Source organism: Megalops cyprinoides, chromosome 2, assembly GCF_013368585.1.
Source record: "Megalops cyprinoides isolate fMegCyp1 chromosome 2, fMegCyp1.pri, whole genome shotgun sequence".
In the NCBI taxonomy this organism is placed as follows: Eukaryota; Metazoa; Chordata; class Actinopteri; order Elopiformes; family Megalopidae; genus Megalops; species Megalops cyprinoides.
Window position 1 is genome coordinate 54715179 of NC_050584.1, and position 23893 is coordinate 54739071.

The window sequence follows — 23893 nt, forward strand, 5'->3', positions numbered from 1 at the left end:
TTTCGGCAAGCACTTAATTGTGATTTTCAAGAGCAAAACAGTTATTCCATTTGAATCGATCACCAAAATGCAGGATGGAAAAAAACAAAAGAAAAATATACACTGGGGAAAATAATTTATCCCACAACTTGCCGTGTATTTCTTATTATGAATGAAGCAAGCCATGCAAACTACTCAGAATGCATAATGTATTTTATACATCATATGTCAAATGAATTACCATGTAAAACTCAGCGAGAGGGACAGGAAAGCCTTCTGCTAATTGGCAGCAGGACTCATGCATAATTATCGTCGGACTGTCTCTGCCATACTTCTGTGCCAGTAGCACAAGGAAAAACAAGGAAAAACAAAGGCCATCTTGGCTGGGCTTGGAGGAGGGATCTCAACAGCGGCTCATCAAGTCAAAGATAAACACCCAATTGTCCACCAATACCAAACATTTATTTTTGTTATAGCCAGAGAATCTTGTTTCAACACCATTTTAGCAAGCTAGCAATAAGCAGATATGCAGATGAGTTCTTTTTTTTTCTCTCCAATCGTTCTGTTTAAAACATTCATTCAGTTTGTAGTTTAAACACAAATAGGGTTTTGCTTTGTCCACTCTGCCAATTTATTTTAAAAAATGAATTTGCTGAATGTCGTGACGTGTAACTACCTTCATGCGAGAATACTGTATAACAATCACAACAAAGCACATTTACTGAGAGGATAAATTCCCAGTGAAAGAGTATTTTATCAGACGTGTAGCAGTGCCATAAGAATATGTGGATGTGTGGTTAATTTTTTTTTTTTTTTTTTTTTACACTGAATAACTGTACAGTGACAGGCATAGTCCTTTTTAATTCTGATGTTCACGTACCTGAGAAGACAAATGCAGAGCCTACATCCTGAGGTTAGCCGACAGAAGCCAAACCTCTGCTTGCTCTCGATGTCCGTGAGGACAAACGTGAAGTTCTGGCCCACCTGATTCTGCGAAACCCTGTAAGCAGAGAGGAAGCAAAAATCCCATTAATACTCACCTACGACAAACTGCTAATGATACAATGCGTGTCAAAATCGCAGGCAATAACAGCCTATGGTGCAATTAGCCGTTTTCAGCAAAACGTGTAGCAGAAATTGTAACCTCCTCACTGGAAAACTTCATGACCATTTGACCGTAATAGCATGCCACCCATTTTCAGAATAAACCACATTAACTATCTTTGTAGCGTTGGTATTATTGTTTCCCACTGCCCTTTTAAACGGGTAAACTTGTCCCCTCCTGCTACGTCAGCGAGTGAAACCTCTGACAATTATTATCACGATTCCAGCAGCGCAAAGTTAATGGAATAACTTCTCCAATTAAAATGGATGTTCTGCCCCTCCGTCTGAAATAACGGTTTGATTTTTCGAAATGGCTTCACCACTAGATGGCAGCAGTAAAGCTTCAGCAGAGGAGTTCGGGATTTCCCAGCCCCCACTGACAAACGGCACAATGGGACTTTTTTAAAATGTTATTTTCCTTGAGGGAAAAAAAAAGTGTTCAGGAAACTAAGGGGCACTGCCATGGATATCCTGTTCATATAGATACTGATAATGTTGCACTTTGTCAGTATCGTGGACCTATCAAGAACCCATTACATATCTCTTCAGTTATTAAAAATGTATTTTACATCTAACAAAAGCACAAGATGGACACATATTAGTTCTTAAGACAGTACATGGACTCTACTCAACATTAAGATTTGATTAACGATTATGTGAAATCATTTCTTCTAAGGTGAAATCAACTGGACTGAACACTCACCAGACAGACTTGGAAAAATGAGAAATGAACAGTTCACAGTAAAACACTGAGTGTCTCATGGTCGGCAGTGTTCATAAACATATTTGCTGGGTACTGCCATAGTACAGAACCATGATGTAGAGGCAGGGCAGGACAGCTGGGGGATCCCTACCTCTCAACGTCAAAGGGGAAGCAGAACTTGGGTACGGTCTGCAGCACCTCCTGTGAAAACACAATAAAACTGCCATTCAGACTGACACAGAAACACAGCATTATGCGTTTAATAATCTATATGAAAAGTAAACAAATACATAAATAAATCAATCAATCAATCAATCAAACAAGCAAGCAAGCATTAGTGTCGCTTGGTTTTGGCACCACAGTGCACTGGCTGACAGAATAAGGAGGGGTGAGGTGCTCTGAGGGTGATCCGCGGCTTAAATAATTAGCCGCGATTAAGTTCATCGATTGTCAGGGCGGAACGAGACGAAGGCGTCGGCAGATTGCTGTGACAATGGCTAAGTAGCACCAGGAGTAAGGAGGCCTGGCCTAGAGGGTATTACCTCCCCACACCTCCCCAGTGAGGCTCCCCTCACCAGCAGCATATGGATTTTTACAGGGAGCGTCGCACCATATGGGTTAGCCACGTCTGCTGGTGCTGCACCACAGCCTAGCCATGGGGAACTGCGACTGATCCCCGCTCAAAAAAAGCTGCCGCTATTTGAGAAGAAAAAAAAAAAAAAAAAAAACACAACAACAGTAAGCTGGGGGGCGAAGAAACGTAGAACCAGACCCTGGAGTGAAACTGAGGTCTATGGAGAGGGTTTAAGCAGGCGTAGAAGGCTCTGTGGCATGGCAGAGCGTGCACCCCATGTTCCCAGTGTTGAATTACTGTACAGCTCTAAAGCTGTCACCTACATCTGAGCCCAAACGCGTCGCTTGCGCGCCACTATTATTAACTATTATGTACGCGCACCAATATGTTCCAGAGCGCTTTACCGCTTGCCGTGCATATGGTGTGCACTCCCGTCTCCGGCTGTAAATGAAAATGTTTTACTGCCAGATCCAAACTGTCACGGCCCCACCTACATTAGCAGAGCTGTCTGTGCAATAACGCTCCCGTGGTGTCGCAGATTTGATCACCGCCATAAACAAGGGATGGATATGCATGTGTCTGGTTAGGCGAATGGATAGCGTTCATTTCTCGCACGAGTGAAACCTATACAGTGGACCCACTTGGCACGAATATAAGTAACAGGAAGGAAGTATGTTCTTTCTGGGAAATATATCCGTGCTTGTACGTTTGTGTTTTGCGCAAAGCGACCATGATTAATGTCACACTATAAAGAGGAGATAAGCTATGGTACCCCGCAGAAACGGCAGCGTGCCACACAAGTCCCTCATTCTAAGTTTTACCCCTCAGTGGCTCCTGGATGGAAAAATTATTCCAACGTAAATTCAACACACATTTAAAACCGTTTTATGACGCGCACGCACATTTAAAACTGTGAAGACCAAGGAGAGTGGAGCACAAAGTAAAAATAGAGATCTGTGAGGCTAAAAGCAGCACTCCCACCATTTCCCACTAAGTGTTACTCAAGACAAGCTGTGCTCTCTCTCTCTCTCTCTCTCTCTCTCTCTCTCTCTCTCTCTCTCTCTCTCTCTCTCTCTCTCTCTCTCTCTCTCTCTCTCTCTCTCTCTCGCTCTCTCGCTCTCTCGCTCTCTCGCTCTCTCGCTCTCTCGCTCTCTCGCTCCTTATTCTCGTTCGCCCAGGTGATTCCAGCCTAGGCCAAAAGGAACAGAAAGAGCAGTCGATTGCGAAACTTTTGTTGTTGTTGTTCCGTTGTTTTTCTCCCCCCCCCCCCAACCGTTTTCCCAAGACAAAAGAATATAAAGCAGCTAATACATTTACAACTCACTGGAGGCCGAGGGTGAACTCTGAGATTGCATTATTTATTTACTGTTGAGACAGGGATATCACTCAGTGAGACAGCAGTCTCGTTCTGCCAGGGTCCCACGGCGGAGGCCTGCAATCACAACCCAACCTGCTTTCTTTATTTCTTTATTTCCACATTGCACCGGGACTCCCTCTGGAGATGCAGCAGCTCGCATTCAGGGGCTGGCTGGAGACGGTCCACAGTGCCGTCATTTATTATCTGGGATGCATGTTCATAGCAGCGTGGGCATCAGCGAAGATACAGACCATTTCACCAAAAGGAGGTTGTTAATGTTTAATGGTTGACGTAAATGCACTTAGAAAACACTTTTCTGGATGTTTAACATCAAAAAAAAAACAAACAAACAGCACCAGCTACGCAGAAGAATCCCCTCTTCAGACTACGGCAAGAACCATACCAGGCTTGAAGTTTAATTTATCCCTAAAAACAACCATGGGTTTTGTTGTGGGTGTAAAACTCATGTAAGTGGTAGTCAGTTCTTCATTCTGTCAAAACGCAAGGAAAAAAAGGGGGAATGGCCTCCATTCTCACCTCTCTCTCTACTGGCAGTAGCCTTCCCCTGGGGCTTCTGTCTTTAAACCTCCACTCTTTTTAAAATTCAGCCAGCCAGTAGGTCTATAGACTGCTGTATAATGGTATGGAGAAAAAAAGCCCTTCCTGGGCCTGTGTCAGTGGCAAAGCCGCCGAGATGGTGGCAGCAGCTCCCCTGACAGGGCCGGCTGGCTCCACGCAGATCAATGCTGGAACTTGTGCCCTCCGCCCCCTACCCCAATTAGATCCTCTCAGCGCATCCCACAAAAGCCAAGGATACTGCAAGTATTCATGCAGGACCCTAGCTTACATGACAATGAGAACCAGCGCATGAAAAAGGCACATGTTAAAATATATACACCAGAGGAAGCTGCTCTACAGGAAAAACCTTATGATGAAAGAGATTTAATGTACGTGGTAAAGACCCTAAAAACGTGAACATTTTTATGGGTGGGCAAATTTAGACATGGCCAGTTACTTAGGATGCTTAGGACACGCAGCGCTCTCCCAGTGGCCCTGTCACAGACTTGTCAGTGCATTCAGAGGGCAGAAGATCAATAAATCACCTGCTACGTTTCTTCAAACAATCCTTGTAACCTGGCAATGTTGTTAACAAAAATAACCTCTATGGCAGCAGATGGAATATCAGCCACTTTCCACCTAAGGGTCAATGTGAGAAGGTGGCGAAAAAAAATATTGTACACCGTCTATTCTGTTCCGCTCCAGTCTTTAAAGTGAAAATGCATCAATTTGAAACCGTAACACACATCACACTTCTACCTAAAGCACATCGTTTCAGACTGTCTACAAAGTCTGAGCTTATCAGAGGCTTAAGGCAAAGGTCACAGGGTGGCAACAACATATTAAAATATAATGGAAAAAGCTCTCTATAGGAAAAACAAGAAAATAAAGCAAGCTTGGGTTACCCTCTCCAATTATTTAGATTCCCGGCTAAAACGTAATATTTTCAGTATAAATATGAAATCATCATGCATCATGCTGGGGAACATAATGGTATTACACTATATTGAGGAAACTGGCCATAATCAAGCAGGAAGTAGGACTCTGATAGGTGAACATGCTGGAGAAGAAAATGACGAACATAAAACAATGTATCTGTTGAACACAAATTTTTCTTTTTATTTATAGCTGAGATTTCAGGGAATCTAATATACATACAGTATATCAAAGACGTAATGTGGGAGACAATCGTTATCTTAAATTCTTCATACATTTTGGCTGTAATATGACCTTTGTGTGAGTATCCAAAAGATACATCCTGAAAAAAAACTCTCGTACAGCTGTTACAACCATTCCTCAGATTGGAGATTTATTTCAGTTTGACGCAATTCAGAGGAAACTCCCTAAACCTAGAGATCATCTGTGATCTCTAACCTTTGGTAAAATTTATCAGATCTAAAAACAAGCAGATAAACTGATTAGCTATTTGCACTTAAACTCATTTAAGAAGTACAGATTTCTTACCAAAACACTGTGCTAGGACAGCAAATCTTCATTTCAAAAGAGGAATATGTATAAGCTCAGAAATTATCTGAACTGAATGTGGTATTCGTTTGCAAACGGAGAACAGTTTTGTTCTAAAGAAGACGCACTGATATTTCTCTGGGCCAAGTGGAGATTTGGTTGCATATGCCTGAAATGCTAAGCCAGAAACATCATTAACTGAGTGCCAAGTGGCCTCAGGGGTTTTTACCCATTTAAGCTTTCATCTCCCAATGGACCCACTCTGCAGCATGCTGTAGTATGGATCCACTACGAGCACATGGGCTAGCAGAGAACAAGAGATCGCTCACTATTTCAGTTTGCACTACAGTAAGCTATCACTCTTTTTCTCTGTTGATTTTTTGCGTTTAGGGTTTTTTTTATTAAACCAGTACACTATCCTCTGAGTGCCCACATTCTGTTGCCTTGCTGTGGTTATCTCAATAATACTGGTGCAGTTCCTCTCATCACTGGAGCCACTATGGAAAACTGCCACTGTGTTTGCAGTGAAAGACAGCTGGAGGCTCCACTGTAAGCTCATTTCAATGGGCAATGAAAGAACTCAGAGAAGCAGCCTCTTATTAAAGAGATGAACTGACCTTGTAAAGTCACACTAGCCTCCCTGCTGGATGGCAAACTGTGAGATTTCCTCATTAATTACAATGGAGGAGCATCCTGAAGTTTGAAAAGCAATTAGGCAATGTATTTGGTAAAAAAAAAAGCTATAAACCAGTATGCCACAAATTTTAACTACTCTCTTGTGAGAAAAGAGAATGTTTTGAAGGTGCTTTTTGTGATTTTGTGAAATTGTGGTGTGTGATCAGTTCTACTTTTGGCTGTTTTTTTCCCCAAAGAAGTGGAAACAGAAAAACATCAAAGCTGGAACACCAACAATGAGAGCTGGCGAATTAATCAGTGATAAAGTAATTAATACAATGGATAATTAGTCTTGCATAGCAAATAATCAATAGTGAACCAGGTGATATTCTTGAGTCTGATGATTATAATATTATCATTAGTTAGCAGACATGTTGGCTAGCTAGCTTTCATAGTCATTTATTTCATATGGTATAGTCTGTTGTTGGTTAGCAAGCTAGTTCATTAAACAGACAAACCTGCTGCACTCCACTTCCAGTTATCTAGCCATCTAGATCATTAAGAACACACTTACAGTCAACTCTAGAATTATTAGCACCCTTCATGAAAAAGAGCTAAAATTAATATATAAAAAGAACCACACATGCACTGAGTGATATTTTGGGCTTAAACAAATAGGTAAGCCTCATGCTTTTATTTTCAAACAGATTTTTGGAACAAAATCAAGTTTTCCTTTAGTAACACAAATTTTCGTGAAACTGCAGATTCCAAAAATACTGGCACCGCAATTTTCAGTATTTTGTGGAGCCTCCCCTGGCGAGAATGACAGCTCTCAGCCTCTTTCTGTAGTGTTTAACAAGGCTGGATAACACTTGTGGAGAGATCTTGGACCACTCTTCCATGCAGAACATTTCCAACTCATTGAGATTCTTGGGTTTTCTCTTGTGAAATGCCATCTTCAACTGAGACCACAGATTTTCAATTGGGCTCAAGTCTGGAGACTGAGAGGGCCATTGCAAAACCTTGATTTTGTGTTGCTGCAACCGCTTCATTGTCGATTTTGTGTGTGCTTCAGGTCACTGTCTTGTTGGAAGACCCAACCACGGCCAGTTTTAGCCTTCTGGCAGAGGCAACCAGATCTGGGGCTAAAATGTCTTGGTATTGAATGGAATTCATTATGCCACTGACCTTAACAAGAGCCGCTGGACCACTGGCAGCAAAACGGCCCCAAAGCATCAAAGAGCCACCACCATATTTCACCATGGGTATGAGGCGCCGCTCTTTGTATGCAGTCCCCTTTTTTCGCCAAACATGACGATGGTGTGCGTGGCCGAAAAGCTAAATTTTTGTCTCATCTGACCACAACACACAATTCCAGTTGTAACCCCAATGTGGCTTGGCAAAGTTCAGACGCTGGGATTTGTGTCTTGTTCTCAGGAAGGGCTTCTTTCGTGGAACTCATCCATAAAGGTTCTGGTCATGGAGGTAGCATCTCACTGTTGATTTTTGTTGTTGAAACGGTGAAACCCCAAAATTCAACTAAACTTTGCAGTTGTGAAACTGTGATCTTTGGCCTCCTCTTTGCCTCTCTTAGCATCCTCCTCACTGTGCGTGGGGGCAATATGCGGATGCGTCCCCTTCCTGGCAAATTTTCAACAGTTCCATGCTTTTCAAACTTCTTTACTGTGGCCCTGATTGTGCTTACTGGTAGTTTCAACTGAATACCTATTTTTTGTAGCTATTCTCCAATCTATGCAGCTCAACAAGCTTTTTTTCCTCATTTGAGTTGAGAGCTCTTTGGTTTTACCCATGTTGATGGATGACAAAAGGATTTTACCTGTGTGTTACCTCATATTTATACCCCGGGTAAACAGGAAATGGTCATAGACAACAATAAAGCTCCTAGACACTGAAAGCAATATCAAGAGACATTTTTTCCCCAAAGATGCAAATTCCTTTTGTTTTATTTATAGTATTCTTAAAGGGTGCCAATAATTTTGCCACATATGTTTTTGACAGAATAAACTATTCCAAAGATTAAAAAAAACTCTTTTGAAGGAATGATTTTTATTGAATGAGTAGCTAGCAATTTCTCCAAACATTTGAGGAAAATTAGAATCATTATATGCATTATCTATATTATATTAATGTTTTTTTTCACTTTCTTGGGGGGGGGGGGGGGGGGGTGCCAATATTTCTGGAGTTGGCTGTAGCTACCTCTTAACTTTTAATAAATGGAATACATTAATTCCTGTGTTATTCATGGTAGCACTATCAATTTGCTAAAATACTCAAACCTGGATTACTATTAGATAATGTAATAATACATGCATATGCCTCAACTATCCCTGAAGGGGAATACAGGAATGCATTGAAAAGAAACAGAATTCTAGCACAATCAAATTACTAAAATGCGCTGTATGATCCATGATGCTGCTTGTGAGGATTCTGGCACAGGGTGACCTTTGTATTTTTTGTGAGGGGGGGCAAGAATTTGATCTTCCCAAGGTGTCTGTTGACTTACTTTATCCATGAGTATGGTCCTGTGTGAACTGTCTGGTCAGCACAATTTCCTGACATTTCCCCTAACTGTTTTACTGGCCATTTCACCTACTGTTTTTCAGTGCATCTCAGGAGCCTCCCCAGGTTTTTTTTTTATGTTCTGCAGTTTGTGACCTCGCATCTGTTCTGAAGCAGCTTACTAAGAGAACAGCTTCAAAACTACGCACAGAAAGAAGTAGGAAGTAGGAGCTCTACTTATCAAAGAAATGTAAACAAACAGATCAAGCAAATTTGGTTTTCTTAAATAGTGCCAAACCTTTGCAATAAAACAGTACATCTTTTCTGAAAGGTTACTGTGGTCTAGATATCAGACAAAATACCCTGAGGACCCCAGGAAAACTAGAGTGAATGGGATTTAACAGGACAACTGTGACAACAACATGTGATTTTAGAGAATGCCAAAGTCAGAAGGGTATATGACATCAAGCACAAATCTAAACCAGAGGCACATTTATGGACTGACTCATGGTTGGACGATGTAATGTCACATTTTGGATGTAAAAGAATAAATCCTGAAGCAGACTTGAAACATTTAGATATTTCTTTTTAAACTGACTTGAGGTAAAGACCATCATAAATGAAATCAATCTTTATTGAACTGGGGAATCCTTAGGAACATTCTTCTGTGACAGAATCTACTGACTGATAGTTATTTTATTTGATGTTTGTTGAATAACAGCAAGCACACCATACTCTTGGGTTGGAGCACACCTGCCTATAATTGCATGTGTTGACGTCCAACTTCCAAAACACAAGGGTCATGGACAAGAATGGGTTGACGATTGTCAATGTACTTCCGATGCCTACAAATAAGGGACACATACCCTTGTTTAATGAAGCTAAACAGGCTTGTTTTATCTTCTGTATATATGACATTTCTAACTGCCAACCTGTACAAATAAACTATTAAGTGCACAAGGTAGCCAAAGTGGTTGAAAAACTGTTTTAAATCCTGACCTCTTCTCCTACATTTCTTGATATGGAAACTTCCTGTCTGCCTATAAATGCATGGCTATGCACCTGTAAAGATCGTCGCTTCACATTACAAATTTAGACTTATTCCAATACGAATGATAGACAGATAGACAGACAGACAGATGTAAGTATAAATAGACATTGTAGGATATTGTAGGATATAATAAACAATATGGACAACCAAGCTTAATAATCTGCATAGTAAACAAATGGCCCCAACATTGCTACTATCTCTGCGTCCTCTATTTTATCCATACACACTATTGATTCATTTTGTACTGTTAGCCATGTGGACATCTAACTATAAATTAACCACGAATGGAAGTAACCATTTAAGTAACTATCAGGTAAGTATAAAATCAGATCAACTGCAAGATTATCTGTGTCACGGAAACCCCTATTATTTTACCAGGTGGAGAGCAAGCTACATCAAACCATAACAGAAGCCCTCAGTAAAACCTTGTGAAACCTTAGCTAGGCTATAAGCCAATGTACAATTTTATGCTTTTATTATAGTTACATACCTTATTATACATGCCGTATTATACTTTATAATTTTTATTATAGCTATATCCACATTCATTCATTCATCCATTAACTTCATTTCCTCGCTAATAATACTATGTGCACCTCTAGTTTGGCAGGAGAAGTGGTTTTAGGAAAGAAAAAAAAAAGAGGTGTCATCTCCTGTAGCTCACATGATGTCATCACACTTAATCTCTCCCGTTTTGGTGTTGTACTGGAAGCAGGACTAAGAAGTGATGCTGAGTAGACATACCCAAAACCACAAATCCCAAAACTGAAAATAACAAGGGATTAGCTACCACACCAGGAACAGACAAACAAAGGAAATGTACTTCCCCCTTATGTTCATAGCTGGCTAAAGTTAGTCAGTCCGCTAGCAAAACAAGAACAGCCTGGAGTTCATGTTCAAGGCTGACGCCACAAGCCGCTTCCTAGCGCTATCAGCATTACAATCTAAGTGTAATGACACAAAATCATCTCCATATGCCAGCCTATACAGTTTAAAGCCACTAGAACAACAGTTGTGTGATTTTGTGTCATTTGATGCCTGCATGCCGTAGCTTGAAAATCCTGTATGACACACCTTTCAATCTACTGTTCAGCATGGCAGAGGCTAGCGATGAGGTATCCCCATGCATGGCCCTGATAGGTGGGATTACCACACTTCAACCTAACACAAACAGAGAGGAAGTGATACTGCATAGGAGCTGCAGACCAAGACACACACAGAGAAAAAAGAGCAACGTAAAGCACAGAGCCAGTCAAACAGGGCGACAGAGAACGCACACATCCTCAGGTCCAGCCAAAGAGACAGAGCCATATGTAACTCTGCAATGTGCACCAAAAGAGTATGAATATGAGTATGAACATGTAGCCACGCCAGTGCAGGAACTGAGTATTCAGTGTCAAAAGATGACCAATATTAAAACTTGTAAAGAGACGCCGCCGTTGAGTTCTGCCTTTTGGTTTTGGAGGATTCGCCTGACCTTTGCTTTTTAAAAAGGAAGTAGAGCACAACATCACTTTAAATGGTATGATTACGTGCGTCTCTATGTTATGGGCTATGTATGACATTTCGCCTCCACATGCTCAAACAATCATGTACATTTCCTTGTTCTGATATAATAAATTATTTCAAAATAAAGTATATTGTAATATCATATTATAATAGCACATGTAAGGGGAACAAAAACAAAGTAATTCACATAACATCAGCTATATTTTGTGATTTAAAGGAATGACAACATCTAACAATGACTGACACATGCCTTAAAACACAAAACCTTTTTAAAAGGGAACTGAAATGGCTTATGTTCATAGCTGTAGTGAAACTGCTAAGGTGAAGGAACTGTAACATCATCATGACCACTACATATTCTCTGTTCCCAAAGACGACTTAAGTATTTGCTGAGATACACGCCCTCTCCCATCCATTTTGAAAAACCTGCAAATCCTACACCTGCTGACCCGAATATTTACTGCCGCCACTCCAACCCTCTACCCATGTTGTACTACAAGTCTTTGGCTCTCTGTTATGGAAACAACACGAGGGCCAAAACATTTCCCCTCTGCTCCTCGGAAGCTAAACCAGAGGTCACCGTAATCAAGACCCATGACCAACAACGGCCTTCAGAAGAGGGCTTGACATGCTTTGGCATAAAGGCCAGCACACCAGGGTGGGTCTGCACATTACCCACTTAACACCCCCAAGAAAGCCTGTGCACCAACCAAAAAAAAAAAAAAGCCCACTTCTGTGACTGCTGTCAGTGTGCAGTGGAGGAGAAAGATGAACCCTCCCCTGCTATTTTCTCATCTCTCACTGTTTTTCACAGGGCGCCCCATGTTAAAGCCTTAAAAAGATGGCCATCACGGCACTGACATTCCATATTGTCCAGATCATTTTCCCCAGCCTCCCCTGGGTGGTGCACTATATCCTGCAACGCAGAGAGGCAACCAATCATGAAGTGTCAGCCCAGACCTTCTGATTGAACATGGTGTCAGACCGGACAAATATTTGCTTTTAAGGCCCCTGGGATCAGGCAACGCTTCCTAATAAGTTGGGCCAACCTCCCAGAACCAATCATTTCACTTGGATAATGAAGAAATAACAATCCTTTAAAGAATTCAACTAACGCCTCCCAGCCCCTTTACCCACACATCTTCTTCGTGTTAAATTCAATGGCCTTCAGTTTGCAACAGGGAAAACAAACCCTTCCACGCAAACAGGATGGTGTTGACAAAAACAACAGTGTCTACAAAATTGCCTTAACTGTTTTTTCACTCTCACTAGTAGGTCTGTAAGAGCTATAAACCCAGCTTTCATTTCATATATCATTGCACAGGCGTATCAGCCTACTTCAGAACACAAAATGCACCATACTGTTTTAAAGACATGAACAAAATCCAAGAATGCAAAAACCTTACACCACACGATAAAATTTTCAATATTTCACTCCACTTAAAAGAGAAGTGTGCACATTTCAATGATTCGTGAGGTACATTTATAATTTCATGCAGTACGGCTGATAAGAGTCGGGACTTCCTGTGCAGAAGCAGAAAGAGAGTGAGGCTGTGCCTTAACCACCTGCCTGCCTTTCACTCTTCCACAGCGCAGCAGCGATATCTGTATTCATCTACTGCAACACCCAGCGGCTCGCAGCGTGATGCATGGCCCTGATAAGGGTGGAACTACCACAGCTTCACAGCTTCAACTGAAAACACACAGAGAGCGAGAGAGAGAGAGAGCGAGAGAGAGAGAGAGCGAGAGAGAGAGAGAGAAAAAGAGATACAGCAGAGGAGCTCTCAGCTCCATACCAAGACACACAGAGAAAGTGATGCAAAGCACAGAGCCAGTCCAACAGAGAGACAGAGAATGCACAGATCCTGTGGTCCAACCAGAGAGACAGAGCCATATGAGATGATGCAGTATGGAAGCAGTGACCAAAAGAATATAAATATGATTATGTAGCCAGGCCAGTGCAGGAACTGAGTATTCAATGTCAAAAGATGACCAATACTAAAACCTGCAAAGAGTCACCGCTGCTGAGTTCTGCCTTTTGGTTTCAGAGGATTCACCTGACCTTTGTATTTTTAAAAAAGAAGTAGAGCATAACATCAGATTAAACGGGATGAGCTTTCACTTAAGGAGTTCGACTGCTGTGTTACTACTGAGTAAAGTACTGTAATGTTGTAGACATACACATACCATTACAAAGGACACTTAATGACTGAACCAAATTATTTGTGCTAGGCTATAAAAGTAAATGTTAAATACATGAAACATTTCCTACCAAAAAATTAGTTCCCTGAGCGGGGCTACTTTTCTGACATTCTCAACTTTCCCGCAAGACTGGCAGCGGGCAAGCGGAAATTCATTCCCAGATTTTCAGAACTTTGGGTAGAGATCTGAGAGGAAATGGATAAATTTCCATCTGTCTGCTTCATTTGCAAATCATCTTCTTGCGATTCAAATGTATGCTTTTGCTTCTCGCCGCGGCAGCTGGGGATGACCGGGACATCAGAGTCTTTGGGCTGATCACTTTCACTTCATATTTCACCGCCCCAGCGTGCCAGCTTCCAGTCTGTTCCCCTTTGAGTCTTATTCTACCAGCACAGGCAGTGCTGCTTATATAAAAAAAAAAAAGAAAAAAAATCAATTCATATTTCCATAATCCACACTTCTGTCTGCCTCCCTCTCCACTCCCCAGGGTAGACTAACCCCTCCACCCCGATCTACGGCCTACAACTGTCATTACGTTCAGCAACAATAACAAGATAAACAAAAGAGCCCTGTAGAGGTTGGGTCTGTTGCTGCCATATGCTGGCTAACTTGGGAAAAAAAAAAGACGTCTCCAGCTACAGAAGAGCAGCTTAACAAAAAGGGAGAAAGGCATAATCCCAGTAATGAGCCAAGTGAATGAGCCCTTTATGTTTATGTGGAAAAGGCCAATCCATCTGTACACACCATGCAAATAGCCATCTCATCCACAAGCCATCTTGTCAAAAAAAAGTAAGCCGACTACACCTTTTTTTTTTTTTTTTTTTTTTTAAATGCAGACAATTCTTTGATGAAGGCTGAAGTAGTTCAAACAGTAAGCGTTGTACGGGTTTCTTGCTTTGTGATACTGTTCTTATGGGGATGACGACAAAGCCTTCAGTACCTTCATAAAATTCTTGACTCTTCAAAGGCAAAGCATTTAAACTCCATTAAATGAAGACCAGCTTATGATTGTCTCTTTATCCATCTGATCAACAGCTTACCACCTTCTACGGTACTTCCTACTGCATGGCTTTTCAATTAAATTAACCCTAAAAAGGTGTCAAACCACAATATGCCACCATTTAAAATGAAAACCACAGTATTAAAAAACAGACTCGGTTATTTCACCAGCACAAGAAAAAAAGACAAGAGATAGCATCACTGTTGCAAAGATTTCCACATTTGTGTGTACATTTTGTGTAAACATGATTATATATAAACAATTATAAAATGAATAAATAAATATATATGTGTGTGTGTGTGTGTGTGTGTGTACATATATAGATTGAGAAGCAAATAACTTGACAGCATGCTTAATTAATGTATTGTTAATGATAAATTACCTTGGTTACCTAGGTTAATGGGCAGTTGGAAATGTTTTGTGCAAGAAACTTCTTTCAAAGTAAGTAAAAAATGACTTCAGCAAAGTAAGCACTGGCTGTGGAAATAAACTTTTTCTTTTTTTTCCCCTGCATGGACAGTAACTTACTTGGGAAAAGGTCATGATTGTCATATATTAGCAATTCATTATTTAATGATCTTTATTTAGCTTGTGGAGAAGTATAAATAGAGAACAAAAAAATGGTATATTTAAGACTTAATTGCCCTACTAAAACAATGCAGGCTCCATCCCCTGTCAGATGAGAGGAGGAACGACTCACCCGAACAGCCCCTGCTTTAAACAAGTGCACCCCATCAGGAGGCAGCAGTGGAACTGGGAGCCTGTGTGCATTCCTGTCACGGCTGCATGATAATTACCGATACGTCAGTTATTGAGGACCTGCTCACTGCTTTTCATTATCGTCTGCCTCGGCACGGCTCACTGCGAGAGGGGGGTTTATTTTAACATAAAAAAAAGTTCATTTTATGTTTCCAACCTGGTCTCCGAAGTCCTGGGGGAACTTCCACAACACCGCTGGATCTGTAAATAATTGACAGACAGCATTAATCAGCGGCTGCAGAACACAACACAACATTCAGGAGACATAAATATTAATGCAGGGGGTGGGGGCAGGGGTGGTTTTGTCATACGAGCTGGCAAACTGCAGCTCAAACCGTAGAAAGACAGCCTATACATCATTAATTATTTATTTACATATACATGTATTATATATACATGTGCTTTAGAGACACACACACACATTATATATATATATATATATATATATATATATATATATATATATATATATATATATATATATATATATATATATATATATTATATATATATATATAAAAGCCACAGCCACCCACATACAAACACATTTCAATAATTTATTAAAAAGACACCTCTATTTTATTCACCTTCCTTATTCACAGTTTCTAACAAGTCCCTGAGGTGTGTTTATGACACACAAGGATAAAACAGAGGTTATATTTTTGTATCAACAAACTTCAGAATTTCTAAAGACCGTAGGTCTTTCTTTAGAAGGTTGCCATTTGTCATAAGCACTCTCGCCCCATTTGTGTCAAGGTTTTCTGCACTGTCACAGTTCACAGCAGCTGTTCCTGGACCTGGAACCCGGTGGCTCGGGCCGGGCCAGCTAGGACTTCACAAGCGATCAGTCTGAATTCTATACATACATGAACTCTGGAACAAACAGTTAGTGCTTTTGTTCTGGGACAGAGGGCAAGAGTGTAGCATTGCACATCGATGAGTCAACCCTGAAGTATAGAGATAACGGAATGGGAGGTCAGTGTGAGATATGTGCAATGAGATGCTGCTATTAAAAGCTGCCATCCCCTGGTGAAGCAGGTCTCATTCACTAACCACACACCACTGCTCTCAGGCAGGTGTTAACCAAGGCTACAGTCCTGCCGTCCTCCTCACACCAGTACACAATGCTGAATTCATAAACAATATCACAAGAAATTACTACCATAAAGACTAAACAGAATTTCTCAGACACATACCTTATTTAGACCACACTGCCTGAAGAGCCACATGTAGCCAAAATATTTATTAACAAAACCTCCACAGTATCACGTTTGAGTCACTTCACAACAGCCTGTGCACAGGACTGAGAGAGGTGCAGGTGCAGTGCCACTGATGCTGAATGAACACACACACCTGCGGCAGAACAAAGGCTCTTGCGCCTGAGCTGAACTTTGGTGATAACAAATGAACACTGCAATCCAGTTGTCTTTTTTTCCCCCTCCTTTGCCTTTACTGTTCGCTTCAAGTTGTAAATGACGTTCACCTACCGATTAAACCGTAAAAATTCAAAGGCAAAGCTCAGAGCATATGGCGAAAGTGAATGTCAGCAGCTCCTCTGAGGAAGCCAGATAAATATATTTATTTATTTATTTCCTGTTTTGTTTTTCTGCTGGCAGGAAGTCTCAGTGACCTCATGCTTGAGAAACTCCCTAAATGCTCACCCGAAGAAACCCCCACCCCTAAATCAAACCCCTCAGACATCCTGTGTGACTCAGAGAGGACAGCAGCTCATAGGGAAATCTCACCGGGCATCCAGTCGAACACCGACAGGCACCACAAAAGAAATCAACGCTGCAAGGTAATAACAGTAAGAATGTGCTGCACTTATGAAGCACCTCTGATTCGTTTTCAACTCCCTGTGCTTTATGTTGAATCACCTCAATCACCACCATAAGACAGGCCTATGAAAACAGCACCATATTAATACCCATGGTTCAGTTAAAAATACTCCCAATTCAGAATATGCACATCCTATTAATATTTCTTCTTTATGAAAAGTTTAATGAGGGGATCAGTCTTAACTAGTGAATTCAGCTATTCTTTGGACAGAGTCTGATGTTTTTTTTTTTGGATACTGCTAAGGTCCAGTTGCAATTTTTCAAGCACAGTTCCTGTAACAAGGCAAATACTTCATAACTTGCCCTGGTGCAGCTAAACCAACAAAAAGTGCTGAGAACAACATTAGCTACTGCTTTTATAGTGGAATCAAGTCTAAAGCAAATATGTTGCAAACACACAAGTGCACATGTTCAACAAAATAGGACCGAAATAGGACCAAAAAGGCAATTTGCAAGAAACTCCCACTCTGTTCAGGTGTAAAATAATACACCTGGTGTCATGTTAAGTCATTTCAGGTAGAGAGGAGGTTATTACTGATGGTGTATAGCAAGGAACTGGACTGTCATGAGACATGGAAGTGCCCACTGCCTTGAAAGACCACCTCCACTCAGGGTCATCTCAACACGCCTACACACAAAGTTCCTTAAGTAGACACCTTTGGGAATCACAAAGAAAAAACCATTCAGAATGGAACTTTTGAAACATCAGAATTTCAGAATTGACTCATTTGAGTCCAATAATGTTAAGTAATACCACTAAGTAATGCAAGTCAAGTCTCCTTTTAAGACTAAAACCATCATTGGACATTTAAATAATGGGTGATAATTGATTATCATAATAATGATAATCAATCCATTTTCTCTACAATATATGGGATTTTCTGGATGATTTCTGTACTCTTTGTTTTGTTCTTAAAGTACACCAGATGCCAATGAAGTCTATAGTTAAGATGTAAGTTTGAGCTGTGCACCCTCAAATGGCCACAAGACGAGAGGCATGTTTTCTCTTGTGGCCAGTTCTGGATACGCAGTTCTCCGAGTTCCAGCTTGAGCTCTTGTCTAATTCTAGCTCATTTATTCTTTAATAAATGTAGCACTATTTTGTAAAGCCGGTTGTGTGTGTGGGTTATGCCCCGCTCAATTCATTCACAATTCACAAACATATCCACTGAGGTTCCTTTCACCAACGCAACAGAGCTAAACAGAGCAGACACCAAAAGGAGTCTGAGGGGTCCCAGTTCTGAGCATCACATCCTTACTCATTCGTTCGCCGCACTGTCAGAAAGATACGACAGGCCACTGTGCATAATGGCTGAACAATCCACGCAATTCCAGCAGGACGTCATGCAAAAGCACAATTTACATTTGGTCAAAAGCTCCACATATGTTCTACAAATCTGTACCAATACACGTCAAGCAACCTACAGCCACAGGACTTAAGTCCAGCTGCGCCATGCTCAAAAAAAATCACTGCAGACCTACTCTGCGCTAGATCCCATAATGCACAAAAATTCATCCCCTGTGGCGCAAAACTGTTACTTCATAAGGTGCAGGGAAAAAAAAAAAACAAAGAAAGCAGCTCTAAATAAACTTGAGATGCTGAGTTGTCTCAAGGTTGCCTCTCAGAGGCACGTCTTGTACCGCATGCATCTGATCAGATTTTCACAAAAAGCAAACACAAATGAAATGCCATGTTTACTGCTCGTGAAAAAAAAAAGAACAAACTCACTAAAGGACAGAGCAGACAGAATCAAAGGAGCATTACATAATCCGATTCCATGATTTCACGCACTTCATCTTAAAAGATTTACAAAGACTGAATTTTCTTTTCCCTAGGGATTATTTCCCAGATACCCCATCTGATCTGTCAGAGTTAGGTCAATTTTATGCTGATTTTATGGGTGAGAGGATGAGAATCACTGCCAGAGAGCGCCGAGGCTGCAGACCAAGTACCTTAAAGCATTCAGTTTCCCTCATGTTTCTTCAGAGAGATGTGTACTCGAAGCTAAACTATTCAAACTGACCTCAGGACACATGCTTAATCATATGAAGGAGAAGTTGTAAATAACAACCCCCCTGGGATATTTATTTTATGACAATTCAAACGGAACGCACAAACCTAGATGAAACCTTCACTATGTCCTACTTTATTCAGTTTGAATAGGGTAAGTGTCTGCTCAGGAGTGAGTTGTATTATTTGCGAGCCCCTTAAGTCGAAGGGAGTGCACGCTGGTGCAAAGTGGGGGAGGGCTGTGAAGGGTGAACACTCCATAGCACTTCTCACTGTCTTAAAGGCAACACCACCTGACACATGATGCTGTTCCTGCCGTACACTTACAAGGGAAGAAAGGCTTTCATGTCCCCCCTACTCTCTCACAGAGAAAAGTACATGTGGCAAGCACCTCCCATTATTGGCCTTTCTTACACGCCGCTTCTAATAACAAAAAATGTAACTATATTGACTTCCTAGTATTGCAGCATCTAATTGAAATCACCAATGGATTTGTCATCCATTCCTGCTTGTGTCTGTTCAACAGGCCTGTTACTGTCTCCTCTGTTAGAGAAACTCAATTATTCAATTATTCATATCTTCAACCATGAGATCACTAATCTGTTACTTGAATCATTATTCAAATAATTGTTTATCACACTCATTTTTTGTTAGCAAACAAATTTTTATTCTCTCTCATCAATATTGCTCATGAACAATGGTCCAAGAACCCCGCCAAACAGTAAATTCATTTACTTTTTTGAATTTCCCTGCCAGGAAGTCAATCAATCAAAATGTACTTTTTATTGTAGGTTTTTACAATTGTCCTGGCCCAAAGCACAATATTAGTGAATACACACCTCTCTGCAGTCAGGTATTACTGCCACAGAAATACTTTGAGATTCATAACATGTGTGGGGTGGGCAGGCAGATTGATTATTTGAATACTTCTTGAAAACCAGATACTCAAAAATGAAACTGAAAACACACAACCCCATTAATTTGATCCACAAATCATGACGCATTCTCAGAACGGAAACCCAGCCTACTTTTTATAATCTCACAATTTATAAATGTAAAAAAAAAGCCCCAAAAAAACATGAAATTGCCTGAAGATTTATTTTCCTGTTCAGGACAAAAACAGCTCTTGCCTGATATTTTCTCAGACTGTTTTGTGCAAATAAAATGAAGGAGAATTAAGACTGAAGACCCATTCGCTCATTTATTTCATTTCTCCTTAGACGTTGAAAGGGAAGACTACGTCTGTTTGCAAACTCCTTAAGACCCAAACCATCTTTTTCCCCCAGACTCCTGCTGCCATATTGTGAGTGTGTAAGGGCAAGGGACGCGCCCCACAGACACAAAGGGGATTAATGGGTTAAGGCTGAAAGTTGAAGGTTATGGGGGTAAACCCAACCCCTGCTGCTGAGCCAGAGGAGAGAAATGTCACCATGACAGACCTGGGGCTGGTTAATCCCTCTCGCCACGCTCGCTCGTGGGCAGGCCTCTCCTGAGATCTGCCCACTGAGCTCTGTCCTGTTCCCAGCAGGTCTGTGAACCGCCTCAAGCCACGCGAGCGCGCACACTCTCACACACACACACACACACACACACACACCCTCTGTCTCTCTCTCTCTCTTTCTCATACATACACACACTCTCTCACACAAACACATTTCAGTGTCTCCCCCTGACACAAGCACTTACTCTCTCTCATAGACACACACATTAATACACACACACACTTCCTCTCTTTGACACACACACACACACACACACACACACAGTCTTTCTCTGAAACACACAGAGACACACAACAGGATGTGCACACTCAAAAGCACAGACACACAGCCAAACTCAAACCAACTAAGCAACTACACTCATTCAGACACAGTATTCACTGCACAAAATATGGCACACTGCCCCACCCTTATTCCGCTTCTAAAAGTAAAACACAATTGCATAATTTTACATTAAGCAGTGCCAGCACATCTGAAAGTGTCAAAACGAATGACTACACAATGGCTTTCATGAAATCACTGACAAATCATGGACTTCTACTCTGACTACTGAGGCCTGATTAAGTCAAAGACTACATTACAGCCAAATGCAACTATCCTTATCTTTAAACTAAAAGGAGTGGAAACATGGAATCTGCCCTTTAACTTGCAGGATCCCTTATAAATACCTAGTTATTCCAAAGTGAAGAGCTGCTGTCATATAGTCTGTGGCATTTAAACACTTATTACTATGAAAGTGTGTCATATATCCTGATACAGGACTACATATTAAAAAAATGTTTGAATGCAACCTAAACAGAGCATCTGCCTTAAATATAGAACTTTCTGCAAGTAGTCGTCCAATGGTCCAGTGGTCCTATCTTTATAAAAGAAACCATGGAACTCTGAGCACTAAGATGGCATTGTTCACTGCTCAAGCTAAAACAAAAAAAAAATGCATTGAGATAGTCTCGGAAAAGGCAGCTTCTCTGAGGAGGGGGGAAAAAACAGCATATTCTGTCAGGAACAGCAATTTGAAAGTAAAGCAAACAAGGCTAATGGGTGAGAATTGAATTGAAATCACCTAGCCCGAGTAAGTAATTTCTTTCTTCGCACCCATATGAAGCTGCGGGTGATCGCAGCCCCAGAGCCCAAGGTGGTGAGGATCTATTATTCCCCTGGGCCCCAGAGCGTGGCTAACCTCCGACAGGAACGCCGCGCCGTGGCAAGGTACAGCCGAGGTGAGCGTCAACGCACCGGTCAGTCGCAAATCAATGTTTTGACGTCCCACAGATGGCTGTCTTTAAAAGTCAACACCCGGGCTTTGATAAGTGCGGAGCAGCGCAGGAGGGTTAATAGGTGACTGGTGCCAGGATCCATGTTTTTCCCACAGCTGCCATGACTTCCCGTCACCTCCATCTCAGGATGTAATGAGAACGGAGAAACGGCACGAGAAGACGGATACATACACAAACAAACAAAACCAACCGTGCAAAATGACCACCATACAGACTGCCCTTATTATCAACCGACTGCTTTGTATTGCTGGACTTTGTGCCACTTCATTGGGCCCACACAGGTGACACTTCACAAGCGTTTTTAATAACGTGCATTTTAAGTTTTCATTCTACCATTAAAGGACTGCAATCTCAAACAAGGGATTAGGCCTACCCAACCCTGAAGATCATCATACAACCATTTAATATGGATACTGAGGGGAACATGATTGGTGAAATGTCCCTAATTAAGCAGTTTCCATTCTGACAGTCCAACAGCACTTCCTCAAAGGACCTTAGTGCATGTGCTTTTGCAATACAGGATGCACTAAAATATTTAGCTGGCCATCTCAGGCAATATCTCACACCACTGCTAGGAGCCTTCATTAATCTACAAAACCACCAGTAAAATAAAATATAGCACAGCAATGAAGTCATTCAATTTGGAGCTGAGTTTTCTTGTGATCAGCACCAATTGACAAAAACACAAATACAAAAATCCGACTCCAGTTCCAACACCCAGGCTAGACTTCAAATCCTATTAGCAAAATCTGCAGTGCGGAGAGAGAGAGACTATCAAAACTGATCAAAAGACAAGGGAGCAAAGAGAGGTTGACAAATGGTTTTTGATAACCATATGCTAAAGGCCAAAATGTGTGTTCAGCATAAATTCTCATAACTACCTATAATCGCTCTCAAATCCAATGTTTTCATAAGCCATACAACTAAAAACACTTCCCAGTTCTCCTGATTTAATTATGTTTTCACATATACAAAACTGCTGCATACCTAAAGCAGTAAAACAACATCAATATTCACTGAGGCCTGGTGTTGCAGTTTTGTCTTTGTCAACTTTAAACTCCACTGAATGCAGAGGACTGAGAATCTCAGAAGAACAAGCTCCCACTCTGAGGACTTCTCATGTGCTCCTGAAACTCCTGTAAGCATTCACGCCACTCATTCTATTAAGATGCCCAGGATGACGGACCTTGTAGGACTTGCCTCTCCTTGTTCTTCTCTTTTCTTCTTTCCCTTTGCCTTTTCTCGCTTTTTTCTTGGTCAGAGGTTAAACTGCTGAACTCTAACCTCCGTGGCAATGATTTTTCTTTTCTTATCTATAAAAGATTTATTTCACAGTATGTAGTGGTCTGGATTAGCTCCTCTTTCCCCCAGAACAAAGCCATTGTCTTTGTACCAGTGGCTCATGTAAGAAGGCAGCCACTAAGAGGAAGCAGCAGCTACTTCACATTCACAATAATGGCATTGTGCACTTGTGGTAGAAGGCCTGTTTTTTGTGTCTAGACTTTGAGCCAGCTAGTCGAGAAACAGGAGAAAATCCCATCAAGCAGTCAAGTGAAAGTTAACTAAGGTAACCCGCTGTGAACCTGATGAAGATGTCAACCCAACATATGGCAGAAATTTCTATTGTTGAACAAGGAGCTTTTTTTCCCCCCGCTAAAGGAGGAGAGGGAGGGGATTTTGGAGCCAAAAGCATGGAATAACTGTGGTCATCACTTTACTTCTGGATCAGTAGGTTTATTCTAGCTGCAAGGAGCTCCACCCCCGGTACTCACAATTAAAGGGGTAAGCAGATTAACAGGCATCTTTCAAGCTCAGGCAGAAAGAAAACACTCTGAATCGTTTAAAAATGTTTCTTCGCCCCCCCCATAGCATG

The 23893-nt window shown here is 41.3% G+C and overlaps 1 protein-coding gene across 2 annotated transcripts in view; it reads right to left on the minus strand.

Moving 5' to 3' along the window:
* dennd1b (DENN/MADD domain containing 1B) overlaps positions 1-23893 on the minus strand; it is an 85734-nt gene that overhangs the window by 49482 nt on the left and 12359 nt on the right. For both annotated transcript variants that reach the window (XM_036520787.1, XM_036520789.1), the window contains exons 3-5: positions 15553-15596; positions 1938-1987; positions 860-979 (exon numbers count right to left, since the gene is read on the minus strand). In XM_036520787.1, the coding sequence (XP_036376680.1) occupies positions 860-979; positions 1938-1987; positions 15553-15596 (214 nt within the window). The remainder of the gene's footprint in view (positions 1-859; positions 980-1937; positions 1988-15552; positions 15597-23893) is intronic.